Consider the following 13,846-nt stretch of genomic DNA (forward strand, 5'->3'; position numbering starts at 1 on the left):
TTTAGGAGGAGCTGAGACCCATGTCAGCCCCTAGCTACGCTCCTGTGTCTAACATTGTATTTGAGGAATGGTAGCTTAACGGCCTAATGTTAGTTGACAACTTACCGGAAGAGTGACTTAAATGATCAAAATTAAATAGTTAAGTAATTAAATTGTAAATTTTTATGATTGAGTAATTAAAATATAGTTAAATAACCATAAATAAAATTTACTCTTATATTATATTATGGTGAGTGACTGTTAGATAGCTATTAAATTGATAAAGGAGAGCAAGATGAATCTTTCTTCTTCTATGCTTATTAAAAAGATCAACTAAGGAATAAGATACATTCAGATTTTAAGTCTATTTTTCAGGCCGGAGTTGATCCTAATAAATATTCCTGAATTTTTTTTTTGGTAAACTCTGCTCGGGCGATGCACGCATCTAATATCTAATATGAACAGTCCGGCTTTCCTTTTCTTTCCTTTAAACCATTCAACTTTCGTTAAGAGACACTGATGCAAGTTCAAAAACGGGGCCGCTTCTCAGTGATGAAAGGTAAATCCGCTTCTCTGGGTGACGCCGTTGTGACTCGTTCGCTGATGGAGGTTATCTCCTCGACCCTTTTTTATGAGATTTGCTGACAAAGATAAATTTTCATCGTATCTCAAGAAATGGCAAACGCTGCTGCTCATCATCAATGCTTCCCTTGAAAATGCTGAAGGAAAGCAAACCTCGAGCCGCTTACTGGAGCTGTGGCTTAGTGATTTAAGAGACGTTGCTTACGACGCTGAGGATATCATCGACGAGCTCACCACAGAGGCTCGGCGTCGCCAAATAACGGAAGATCCGGACGCCGCTTCGCCCACCTGCAAGGTAGGGAGATATTTTCAGCTTGCTTTCTTCGTTTGAATCCTTCCACTGCTAAGTTTAGCACAAAAATGGAGTTCAGATTAAAGAGTCTTACTGCTAGATTGGAAGAGGCTGTTGCAATGAAGGATGCTTTGAGTCTAGTCGAGAATGATAGAGGGATAAGAGAGAGACCAAGAACTAATTCTCTTGTTGATGAGTCTTGCGTCTACGGTAGGGAATGTGATAAAGAGATTGTTCTTCATTTGCTGATGAACGATAGTGATGATAGTGTTGGTGATAGTAGTGTGGTTTCCATTGTGGGTATGGCAGGGGTGGGTAAAACAACTCATGCTCAATTAGTGTACACTGTATGGTTGATTCTTAGGAGATTAGTTATCTAAAATACTGATATTCTATATGTACAGGATATTATGTGTATATATAGGGATTCAGCTTCGCAAAAATAAATATGAAGCATTTTTCACAATTCTCAAAAAACTTCACCATGGATTTTCTAAAACCATCTATTGGGATCGAGGTATTCTCTATGAACTCATTATGCTTATTAGTGTGTTAAAATTTTTCTTTCTACTAGGAGATTACTTGCAACGCATTTAATTTCTCTATATTGAGGAGCTTTACGGATAACATTCTTAAGACTAAAATAGATTCCTATCTGCCAATAACAACAGGTTGGGATCATTCTCATTATTCAAGCCATTGATAGTGACTCAGGAGAAAGTTATGCTGCTAATGCATTTGCAATTTGGATCTGGCGCAGAGAAAAATCAAGTAGGTTCTCTGTTCCTTGATTATATGTGGCTTTGATTTATGATAGAACCCACCTTGATAAGCACAAAGATTTGTCATCTCTTCTCTTTTCTTTTTACAAGTTTTTGAGTTAAAAATTATGATCAGTCCTTGTTAAACTTGATTGGGACACTGTTTTGAATTAAAATTTTGTGGCTGCGTATTCTTCATAGCAGCCTTATCTTGCAGCTGTTGCTGAATTATTGGACTACCAGTTGTTTGTGGCCCTTCTTAGAACATGGAAATGAGCAAGTCTTAGCCACTCTTTTGAAATATCTGAGAAAGATCCTTTTCTTGGCTTAACTATATTGAGCATGAGAGGACTCAGGGAAGCTTATAACTGTGAAGACATGATTAATGAAGTCTTTTAGAACTCTCTAAGATCAAAGACAACACTTACGAAGTCCAGTCATGAATATTTTTGTTAAGAGTTGTGTGTTTGCATGTCTCGTAGGAAATGAGCCTGTTACATTTCCCTTTTTAATGGTAAAAGAATGAGCCTTTTACATTTTCATTGTAGCTATACACATTTATAATTTGTCATTTACTGAAAACAAGGTGGTTATCTTTCAACTAAAAAATTGGAAAATTTTAGATTTTGGTGGTAACGAGGAGTAACCTTTGTTTCACATGCAGGGCTTCACATCACATCTCTAAAGAAACTGCACATGAATCATGTCCATACTTGGGTCCTTTGTTCCAGATGCAAAAAGTTGTGTATTCCATTGAATAATTTAGAATTACTATTTGTGTGTATATATATCTCTAAAGTTTAATACCCTTTAATGAGGGAAGAATATGGGGATATAATGTGATATGATACACAACTTTCTTGAAACCGAAACTGAAACCTAATCAAGGCATTTGATGAAACGATGAAAGATATCTAAAACGTGGAGAGGAAATCAGTTATAATTTAAGGTATCCGGAAGAGGTGTGCCATCAAGAAAGTGCTTGATCAATGAAAGTGCCCTCTTTGGTTGGAAGCTTGGCACTTGGTGCCCGGCCCCTCTTACAGTAGCAAATGTTAAATCTCCCTTATATACCTCAGTATAACCTCCAACCTGCCGTACAAATAGACAATTCCAAAGCCAAATGTGTCAATCAATACTCACTCAGTGATTGTTTGCAGTTTGACAGAAGCTAGATCTGATCATGTATGGCAAACACAAGTTCAAAAAATTCAAAGATGGAGATATTAGAGAGAAAGAAAATTTACCTCCCCATCAAGGTACCATGGATGCCACTTGGTTTTAACTGCAAGCTTCATCTTCTTAATGGAGTACTTTGTTGAAGTAACTGGTATTCTTCCATCTGCATCCCCACTGCATTACATCCAATAAAAGACATAACATATGTAAACAACAAGACGATGATACCTATGAAAAATGATTACGGCAATGCTTTTAATACCTGAAAATCCACACTCTTAGTCCGTTAGCCATTAACTCTTGTAAAAGGGGAATGATTGTTGAAGGGCTATCTCCCCATCTTCTGATGATGTCGCTGCAGGGTTCCCAATCATGGTCAAGTTTTGTTACATTGGCATGCATGGCCTCTTGAACATCATCCCTGTTTAGATAAGCATATACATAGTAGTCACTGCATGGATCGAAATTTGCCACCTGCATCATATTAATGGAATATCATTACTAGACTTATGGTATAAAATTGTTCAATAATGTTCATTGTTAACTGTTGTTTGTATCTTTTTAAGTCAACTTACGGAAGGCTCCTTGGGACGGATCGTGAGACTGGAATTATGGCATAAAGGGGCATAGATATTATATATATCAACATAGTAAATATCCTGGCCTGCCTCATCAGTGGCTGCGTCACACTCGCGACTGGACTCCGAGTCATCCTCGGGTGCGAAATTACAGTGTTTTTCAATCCCATTTGCAGTTTCATCTGAAATGAGAGCATGGCTTGCTAGGTAATCATACATTCCTTTAACATCAGTTTCATCATTGATCACAGCATTCCCAATCTGCAATTTTCATAAAATAGGTTAAGCAATGCCTGCAGTACATAATGTCTGAACTTAACTTCAATCATTTCTTCACGTTGGCAAAAACAAGTCTAGATTCAACTCATGTATCAAAGACTGCTTAGGTTTTCAATTATTGATTGAAAAAAAGACAGACAGAGAGATATACTAGGATTCCTTTGAGATTAATAATGGTGGTGTTAGCGTTCTTGTTGTGTTGGAGAATGGTGTGAGCAAGTTGAGGGACATAATGCCCCGCATAGCTTTCTCCAGCGATGTAAAATTTCCTGTTGCTGTATTCAGGGAACCTCTCCAACCAGTTTAACAGAAAAACATAATTGTCGACAGCTGTTTTACTATCACCACTATCATCATAATCTGATGTTGTGTTGGCGTACGAAAATCCCACCCCAGCAGGTGACTCGAGAAACAACACATTTGCAGCTGCAAAAAAAAAAAAAAGGACATGCCTTGAAAGAATAAAAAAACTACTAAGATTTAAAAGGTAAATGGTATAATGTTTACCATAGTTCCATGAGTATCTATTCCTATACAGTGTTTTTCCATTGCTATGGACTCTGAAGGGTCCAAGCTCTTCCATTGCTCCATAGGCTAGAGATGAACAGCCTGGCCCTGGTCACAAAATCAAGCAAACTCGTACTATCAAATTATTATTATTATTTCACAGTGACATTTCAGCAGAAAGCCAGTTTCAGTTGCAATGTGAAGTCATATGGAGAGACTATAACAGTAAAACCCAATAATTTAATCATGCAAAACCTTGACATCACTCATTCAACCAACTTGGGGATTCTAGAAAACATAATTATTATTATTGTAATAATAAATAATAGTGGTTGTAATAATATCTTGGTCCAACAAGACATCAAGTAACTTGTTATTTTAAAAGATTTAATTGGTACAGCAACATGCCGAGAAATCCTCCACATGAGTAAATTCTGGGATTCCAAAACACCGTCAACCCCGCAAAATCTGGTAGTTAAAATGTCAACAAGATGAAGCTACTTCTTGTCAGAATATAACTGTATTTAATTTGCAAAGCTCAACTATTGGTTTAATGGACTTGGGATCTAGCAGTTTCAGGGTCGAGTTTCAGCATTTATAATCTTTTTCTCTCAAACTGTAAATGATGATTAATGATGTGCATTGAAAAGTAATGGAAGAAGATCCTACCACTTACTATTTTTTATAAACACAAATATTTTACCATTCCACGCTAAATAACTAGTTAAGCGGATATTAAAATTTCCAGATAAGATTCTTATCATTTGAAGGATATCTTCATCATATAACAACAAAAATAGAGAATTCAGTATGCAGAGTTACCTCCATTAAGCCAGAGAAGAAGAGGCAAAGACTCCTTAGAATGGTAAGCCTCAACGAAATAATAATAAAGTGCACGACCTGCTGCTTTATCAACTGTTACATACCCACCATACTGCTGAAACAAGACACCAGGTTGTCCAGGCAACTTTTCAATTCTGTCTTTTTCTTTCATCCCTTGCTGTGTATGAACCCTGCTCTTGTTTATGTAATGAACTGCCTTGAAACCACTCTTGTCAATCCCAGAACTCCTCTTCATCTTCCTCTCATAAAAATGGCCAAGAATTTGTGTTTGCTTCTTGCAATGAATTGGAGCTGCTACCATGGATGAAACAATGAGGAAAACAAGGAGGACAAAAGGGTTTCTCCCCATTTGTGTCTGTTTTTTTTTCTCTTACTCTATGTGGAGCAGAAAGAAAGAGAAGGGGATAGAGGGGATATAGTTTTAGATCCAAAAGATTATGAAGGAATATAAAAATGTAAATAAAAGGGCCGACCATGCATGTTTAAAGAACGTGTTGAGTACTATAATTTATACGGCAAAGATAATAAATTTCAATGATGGAAGAAAAAAAAGAGAAGGAGAAATCAAATGACATTATCAGGGTTTCTTAGGATTCCATTTACATAATTTATGCAGCTTTCCTGGGGTTAGTTATTGGAGCTGGTGTACAAGGTGGTTAGAAGAAAGGTTTTTTACCTCATATAATAGAACTTGATTTTTAAAAAATAATAATAATAATCATTGATATGGATGGCTTATCCAGATGATTGAAGTAATCATTGATTGATATAAATAATTATTTAATCAGACACCGCTTGCATGGGATTGGAATGGGACCTTTTTACCATGTGAAATATTGGTTTTAGTTGAAATCAAGGAATTGAGAAGGATGGCTTGCCTGGTTTGATTCGACCTAGTTTTGGAATATGGTGTTATGGGTAAATTCAGAATTTAGTCCCTCTATTTTTACTTTTTAGGATTTAGTTTTTTTTATTTATCAAATTTTAAAATTTAAATTTTCGGGATAAAATTTTAAATTTGTGAAATACATAGAATTATAAGTTATCACCTATTTTAACCTGTAATTTAATTACTAAACCAAATTTAATGTGAGGAGCAAGATTGGGGACCGCACTCGCTGAACAAATGCCAGAGAACCCTAACATCTACATGCCCAGAGCAGAAGGGGCAGCAACGCTGGCTGGCCTCGTCGTGAAATGATATAATTCTAACTTCTATACCCTATGCAGGCATCACCGTAGCCCTCAACCACAATGACAGTTGGGAGTGAATTTTAATCGGGTTTTCTATTATTCATAGAATTATTTAATGGCAATGTCAACATTTAATTTTATTATGTCTCAGAAAACGTCTAACAGAAGTGACATGTAGAGCCGTCCATTTTAGAAGGGCCCAAAATGATAGTTGGATTTTTTTGTCTGCAACTGCCCATCCATCGTCCACCCTGCTTTTAAAACATAAAATAATATATTGTCACCGTAATCCTTAGGAACGGTCACTGTTTACTTTGAAAAATGGGCCCATTAACCCATTTTATCTTAGAAGAGTAGCTTCTATTTTGTTGTTGGGCTACCATTAATGGATAATATTTTTCCTTATAGGTCAAAACTCTGCCCAATATTTATTTTTGATTTTATTTAGATTTAAAGAGATCATCACTATTTAATATTTTTATCATATACCATTTCCACATTGTAATTCATTGTTTATTTCCTTTTTCTTCTTTACAATACATTTAAGGGTCCTTTTAGATGGGTAGTGCGTTTGATTGTAGTTAGTGTAAAATTTGTGGTAACATTGATATTAAATATTATAGCGATGCTGTAACGTGAGACAAAAAAAAAAGCTAAACGCATCGCACTAGAGGTAAACGCCCATCCAAAGAGGCCCTAAGATTGTTATTATTAAAGAGATGATCAAATTTTAAGGTGAGATTGTAGGAAGGAATGGAAACGTGAAAAGAAAATAAATTAAGAATGTGTTTGGTTGGGAAGAAAAGTGAAAGAAAAGAAAACAAGGGAAATAGTCAATTTTCCTCCTAATGCATAAAAACTAATATTTTCAAATTGAAAAAAAAAAGATGAGAGAAAATGAGAGAGATGTGTATGTTAGTTTAAAATTATGTATTTTTAAAATTTTTTTTTCTATCTTTCATTTTTTTCAACTTTACCAAGCAATTGATGAAAAGAAAATTGCTTTTTTCTTCCAATTTTTCCATATTTCCTACCAATCATACTTATGGAAAGAAACTTTATATTTTTTATCTTTTTATTTTTCCATCTTTATAATTTTCCATTTTTCCAATTTTTTTCCACTCTACCAAGAAAAGTCCTAATGATATTGTTACACACAACATCTAGAAAAGCCCTAATGATATCACCACACACTACATCTAGCTAGTAAGTCGTCATCAACTCCAACAATAGCATCTATAATGATGTTTTGAAACCAGATCGGTGGTTGAACTGATTAGGCCCTCAATTTCTCTATTGACTGATCTAGTTTCAATTAAATAAAGGAAAAGTACACCAACAATCACTCAACTTTGGTTAAAATAATATTTCAGTTAATAAACTTTCAAAAGTGACAACTTAGTCACTAAACTTTATGAAAATTAAAAATATGTCACTAATAGTATTTTTCGTTACAGATGTAACGGAGAGTTGACGTGGCCCATTAACTAGCCATGGAATGATGAACATCATATTTAACTAGCTACGATGGAAGCCCACCTATTTTAAAAGAACCATAACTGGGGCAATTGGTGAAGAAGAAGAAGAAGAAATAAAGATATCCACTACAATTCTGTCATGCTACTGTGGAAACCCAACCAATCTAAGGACTTCTTGGTTGAATGACAACCTAGGTAGGAGGTTTTCTTGGTGCAAGAAGTATGGGAGTGGGTTTCAAAATGCATGTTATTTTCTCACCTGGTTTGATCCACCATTGACGCCCCTTGTTCACGAATTGTGTTATTGGGTGTTTTGAAAAAAGTCAGGATAGCAGAAGATGCAAGAATGAGGGAGAGAAAAACATGGTTGATGATGTTGTTATTTGTAATTTTGTTGTGGTTTTTGAAATGAAAAACCAGCTTATGGTTTTTTTTTGAATCAATGGTTTTAGTGACTGTTGGTATTGTTCAAAAACCAACTTATGTGCAAGAAGGAGGCAGTGTTAAATGGTTAAAGGGGTTTAGTGTGTGAGTTAAAAGTATGTTATCTGTAATTTGTTTTATGTACTGGATCTTGAAAAGTTTAATTTATAGAATATTTTGATTTTTGCTTTATGGAATGGATTACAAACAACAAGCATATTTTGTACAAATGAAACAAAAGCATAAAACATTGCAAAACATTGTAATTCATTCATTAATTAAGGCCAAACTGTTTACAAAAACATGATCATATTGTATGACTTGTAACTACATATGCTTAGAAGGTCAAATTGTTTCCAAATTTGCCTACAATACAATTGAACTTAGTTAAATTGTAGTCAAATTTACAAAAAAAAATAAAAATGTAGGTATCTGTCTAAGTTTAGATATCAGTTGCGTCAATGTAGCTATCTGTCTAAGTTTAGATATAAGTAGCATCAATGTAGCTATCTATCTAAGTTTAGATATCAATAGCATCAATGTCGCTATCTGTCTAAGTTTAGATATCAGTAGCAATAATAGGCAAATTTACAATAAGGAATTGCCTAAGTTTAAACTTCCATCTTGCAAGTTTGGTTCACAATGTCATCAATGGGTTTGAGATAGATTGCTCTTGAGTAGAAGACATCCATCTAATAGTGGTTGGTTGTCAAGCTGGTTTTCGCTTGAATGGAAGGTTTTCTCTTCGAGCAACTTTTTGATGAGTTGGGGTAGCTTCTGTTGGATCTGGTACCCTGAGTGTAGTATATTTGTTTATAAACTTGTAATTTTTTGAACAGATTAATTAATAAAATAAATTCATTGATTACAATTAATATACTTTGTATTATTTCCTCAAATGGTTTTTGCATACAGTGCAAAATAAAAAAAAATATTGTTCATTGGTTGTCCAATGTTTAACTTATACTAAGCAGTATTGTGTGGTTGGATTGTAATAAAAAAAGACGGGTTGTATTAGTAAATGAAACTAAACATGTCCTTAGTCTAATCGGAAATAAGCAAACTAATTTTTAAGACTGATATGTCGTCTATCAAGTCCAATTATGGAGATGCCTTGTCTTGGCTATCGATAAAGACATAAATGTGATTTACTGAACTGACAGTACATGGAATATGACCCAAACAAAAGAGATACTGAATCTGTTTATGAATTTATTCACTTGTGAAGTTTATATCATGGCATACCTAAATATTGACTGGATGACGGGCTATATATATGTGACTCGTACACTTTGATGTAAGTAAAAGCCTGAGTTCGAATAGATAAGGAACCAAAAGCTGGTACGTTGGGTCTACGACTTTTGTAGTACATAGCGCCATTCACAACAGTAGAATTCATGGCCTGAGACATGGGTAAATGATATCCTCTTATTGGCATTACATGGTTGATGAAAAGTAAACATGGTCATTAGTCTTTCGACTTTGTGATAAATGACTTAATTGCTATTCGATATTAATTGACTTTTCGTGGAAAAGATATAATGGTTTCCATGAGATAAAATAGGATCATATTGGGAGAGCGGATATTATCCTAAAGAGATCAAGGATATCCTATGAGGGTAACATACTTATGACAATATCATTGGACGAGCACTAAGTAGTTGCTTTCAAAAAGGTATGTGGTTAGGGAGAGCTCAGCCATGATACTATACTGGAATGACTTCGTGACTAAATGAGTTTATAAATAATAGGTGAAAAGTTGGAACTTAATTATGAATTATTTGAGCCCTAATTATATATGTCTAATCGGTCCCTCTACTAGCTTGTTGAAACCAGAAATAAATTACAAGTTTGAAGAGAAATGAACAGAATGAATAAGAAAAGAGAAATGAAAAATATTCAGAAATGATTATAACTTTTTTCAAAATGGAAAAATGGAATCATGTGGAAATGATTATAGGTTTCCAAAAAGGATAATGGAAATGATCCATTTATAATTCTATATGTATTACTTAAAAATGATCAGAAGAATGAGCTTACTTTTTAGCTATTTTAAAGTTAAAAAATAAAAATAAATAATTTAGTCACAGTGAACATGTTGAGTTATGAAATATTGAACATATTTTCTCAAAATTTCACCAAGGGTGAAATCATCAAAAAAATTATAGAGACTAAAATCGTCAAAATTTTAATAGGGGTAAAATAGGGATGAGAAAATTATTTAATATAGAATATTAAAGTCTATTTTGGGAAATAGAAAACTGAACCAGGTTAGATCATATTAAAAAGCCAAAAAAGTACTCGTCATTGGACTCGATGTGAGAGAGGCCCAAAACCCCTCATATAACAGGAAGGGGATGCCAATCCTAGTAGTAATACTAGAGTATGTCATCCACCCCCTCCTACTTTAAGTAGGAAGTTGTTTTTCTATTTGAAATAATTCATTACAACTCAACAATTACCTTCTCTTTCTATAAATAAATGGCACTAGTAGAGCTATGAACACAATTTAAGAAAGATTGATACTCTTTCGAAAAATAGATATAATTTATTTTCAAATAATAAATATATATTTCTAAAATAACAATTCTACCGGTTTCTATTAAAGAAGAGAATATTTCCATTTTCACCCCAAACAAAATAGAGATATCTTTTTTTTAGTTTTGTGTTTCAATTCAATTGGTTCAAGTCCACATTCGAAAAAGTTCATGGTACAAGAATAGTAGAGAAGATCGTTTGGTTGAAAGCCGAGAACAACAAATATCTACTAAGCCGAAAACACAAGTATGATGATAGGTGCTAAAAGTAACATGTTTTAGCTTCATTCTTAATACGATTTTGGGTGATTATTCGATGTTAATGGTAAATTGTATGCTCCTAATCGTTTAAATCTATGTTTTTATACTTATGAGAGCATTTTGGAGCAAAATGAGCGAAAAACGAGCGAAAATTAGAAAATTGGAGCGAGTTACAAGAGCTATAAGGGTTGGACCATTCCACATGGCCGTGTAAGCCACACGGCCATGTGGCGAGCCATGTTAATTTCACGAATTACACTTAAAATAGCAGAAAAACGTGATTTTAAGGGTTTTTCAAGCATTCTTAGACCTATATATGAAAAAATAAGAAGATAGGACTCACCGTCATAGAATAGTCAAGAAAACAACTTGAAAAATACCATTGAAGCCGATTCTAAAGCAGATTTCTGTCAAAATTGAGGATTCCATTTTGATTTCTTTGTTTCTTATGGTTATATTGTGTTTTGGATGTTTTTATTTTCAAGCATAAACTAATTTTCTAAACACCTAGGGAGATGAACCCTATGATGGATTCTACTGTTTGAGTTTTTTTTTTACGCAATAAATACTTAGATCTTGTTCTTAATTATGTGTGCTTAATTCTTAGTTTAATATTTCTAGACTATTTATCCATATTTTGTGTGCTTAAATTGGAGAAGGAATAAACCATGTTTAAGAGTAAATCTAACGTAATTGAGTGAAGTTGCATGCAATCCTAGAAATAGGATGACATAGATCTATCGCATTAGATTCAAATTTAATAGGAGAATCCATAAATTGAGTTAATGCGATAATAGAGGTTTAAATTAGAAAGAAATTTCAATTAATCAACCTAGAGTCAGTTGCTCTTATTCTTGAAAAGAGATATTAGCATAATTTAGGGATTTCTACGGATCAAGATACTAAGTGAAGAAACTGCGTAATTTAGATTGATAATGACAGATAAAATCTAGGTGAATTCTTTTATGGGTATTGTTTAGCTTCTTGGTTGTTTACTCGATTATTTTCTTGATTTATTCTTTGTTGCGTTCGTAGTTAATTAATGTAGTTAATTTTAGTTATCAATCAATTACTCGAATTTATAGATTAAATAATAGAAAGATAGTAATTACTAGTACTTTTAGTCTTCGTGGGAACGATATCTTTGCTCACCGTTACTATACTATTAATTGATAGGTACACTTGCCTTAGTCAAATTTTTAGTTAGTTTCGTGGACATCAAGTTTTTGGCGTCATTCTTAGGGATTAAAATATTAGGAAAATTTTATTCTATTAATTTAGTCATTTTATATTTTTATTTTAATATTTTTTATTTCTAATTTAATTGTTACATTCTAATTTTTCGTTTGTTTGATTCTGACAGTTTCTTTTGGTTTATGACTAGAGGAAACCTTTTAGAATCGTTAGTTTATGATAGTGAAATCGAGAAAACTACTCACAAAAATCGAAGAGAAGTTAGAGAAGCAAGGCAAATTTAATAGATTTTAATAGACGGTCAAGAGGAAAAAGATATTACTGTGGAAATGGATGATAATCAAAATAATCAGAAGCCTCCTCCTCGTCGTTCTATGTTTGATTATGCTAAGCCTACTCTAATTGGGGCTGAATCGAGTATCGTTAGACCGACTATTGCGGCAAACAAATTTAAGCTAAAGCCGAACACAATTCAGATGGTACAACAATATGTTCAATTTGATGGGTTGTAAAATGAAGATCTAGATGCTCATTTGGCTAACTTTCTAAGGACAAAACAGTGGTTGAATTCATTTCCACAAGGTTCTATCACGACTTGAGATCAGATGACTGAAAAGTTTCTGTTGAAGTACTTCCCACCGGCTAAAAAAGTTAAGTTGAGGAACGATATTTCTTCTTTTGCTCAAATTGATTTGGAGGCATTATATGATGAATAAGAGAGATTTAAGGATCTTTTGATAAGGTGCCCTAATCATTAGTTACCTTTGTGGTTACAAGTTCAAACCTTTTACAATGGTTTGAATCATTCAATTAGGTAACTAATTGATGCAATAGCTGGCGAAACATTGAATAATAAGACACCTGAGGCAACTCAAGAGTTTATTGAGAAGATGGCACTGAATAACTATCAGTGGCAAGTCATGAGAACGAAACTGATTAAAGTAGCAGGTGTTTTTAATATTGATGCAGTTTCTATGTTAGCAAGTTAGGTTGAAGCTTTAGGTAAAAAAATTTAATGGTTTGAATTTTTCTAAGCAGGTGAATCCAGTAGTGCAATGTGATGCGAATGGAGCGGGGATGATTAATTCAGAATGTTTACCCTTCGATTCTAGCATGGAGCATGACCAAGTTAACTTAATGGGTAACAATTCTAGACCTCAAAATAACCCCTATAGCAGTAATTATAATCTAGGATGGAGGAACCATCCAAATTTTTATTGGGGTGGTCAAGGAAATCAAAGGTCCCCCTCTGGGTTTTCAACAACCATATCAGCAAGAAAAGAAATCAAAACTTGAGGAGATGATAGTCAAATTTATTTCGGTGTCTGAAACTCAATTTCAAAACACTGAGATAGCTTTGAAAAATCAGCAAGCATTGATTCAAGGGCTTAAAAATCATATTGGACAGCTTGCTAAACTAGTTCCGGAGAGACATCAAGGTAGCTTACCTAATAACACTGAAACTAACCCAAAGGAGCAAGTCCACGCAATCACTGTTAAAAGCATGAAAGGGTTAGTTAAGCCTGAAAAGAAGGTAAATCTAGAAGCTATTAAGAAAAATGATTGGGTTGAGGAAAGCAAGAAAAAGCATAAGCTGGTGGTTAGTACAAACCATGAATTCCATATCTGGTAGCATTAAAATAAGACCGCATCAAAGAACAATATGGTAACCTTCTTGAACTTTTAAAAAAATTGCATATTAACTTCCCTTTTGTTGAAACTTTTTCGTAGATGCCCAAAATATGTAAAATTTTAAAGA

General features: G+C 33.9%; 2 protein-coding genes and 1 non-coding gene across 7 annotated transcripts; 1 reads left to right on the forward strand and 2 right to left on the reverse strand.

Moving 5' to 3' along the window:
* Positions 1 to 208: 208 nt before the first annotated feature.
* Positions 209 to 2,567, forward strand: LOC108469835 (putative disease resistance RPP13-like protein 1). Of its 5 annotated transcripts, XR_001869202.2 has the most exons (4): positions 212 to 856; positions 1,258 to 1,370; positions 1,525 to 1,624; positions 1,816 to 2,199. XR_001869202.2 is itself a non-coding variant. In XM_053031784.1 (3 exons), exons 1-3 carry the CDS (start codon positions 611 to 613, stop codon positions 1,888 to 1,890), a joined length of 405 nt encoding a protein of 134 aa, XP_052887744.1. In that variant the 5' UTR covers positions 209 to 610; the 3' UTR covers positions 1,891 to 2,199. The 5 variants fall into 5 exon arrangements, 4 of the variants coding, with proteins under 4 accessions (XP_052887744.1, XP_052887743.1, XP_052887745.1 ...); XM_053031784.1 differs by lacking the exon at positions 1,258 to 1,370 and having other exon boundaries at positions 209 to 856; positions 1,832 to 2,199; XM_053031783.1 differs by lacking the exons at positions 1,258 to 1,370; positions 1,816 to 2,199 and adding an exon at positions 2,279 to 2,567 and having other exon boundaries at positions 210 to 856.
* LOC108469833 (serine carboxypeptidase-like 40) lies at positions 2,336 to 5,767 on the reverse strand. The gene is made up of 7 exons (XM_017770895.2): positions 4,980 to 5,767; positions 4,158 to 4,265; positions 3,802 to 4,076; positions 3,369 to 3,632; positions 3,056 to 3,267; positions 2,862 to 2,967; positions 2,336 to 2,706 (listed from the first exon to the last, which is right to left on the reverse strand). Exons 1-7 carry the CDS (start codon positions 5,347 to 5,349, stop codon positions 2,548 to 2,550), a joined length of 1,494 nt encoding a protein of 497 aa, XP_017626384.1. The 5' UTR covers positions 5,350 to 5,767; the 3' UTR covers positions 2,336 to 2,547.
* Positions 5,768 to 12,740: 6,973 nt separating this feature from the next.
* On the reverse strand, positions 12,741 to 12,847 carry LOC128280307 (small nucleolar RNA R71). Its single transcript, XR_008270487.1, has one exon. It is a non-coding gene; the product is annotated as a small nucleolar RNA R71 (small nucleolar RNA).
* Positions 12,848 to 13,846: the final 999 nt, after the last annotated feature.

Source organism: Gossypium arboreum, chromosome 8 (genome assembly GCF_025698485.1).
Source record: "Gossypium arboreum isolate Shixiya-1 chromosome 8, ASM2569848v2, whole genome shotgun sequence".
NCBI lineage: Eukaryota > Viridiplantae > Streptophyta > Magnoliopsida > Malvales > Malvaceae > Gossypium > Gossypium arboreum.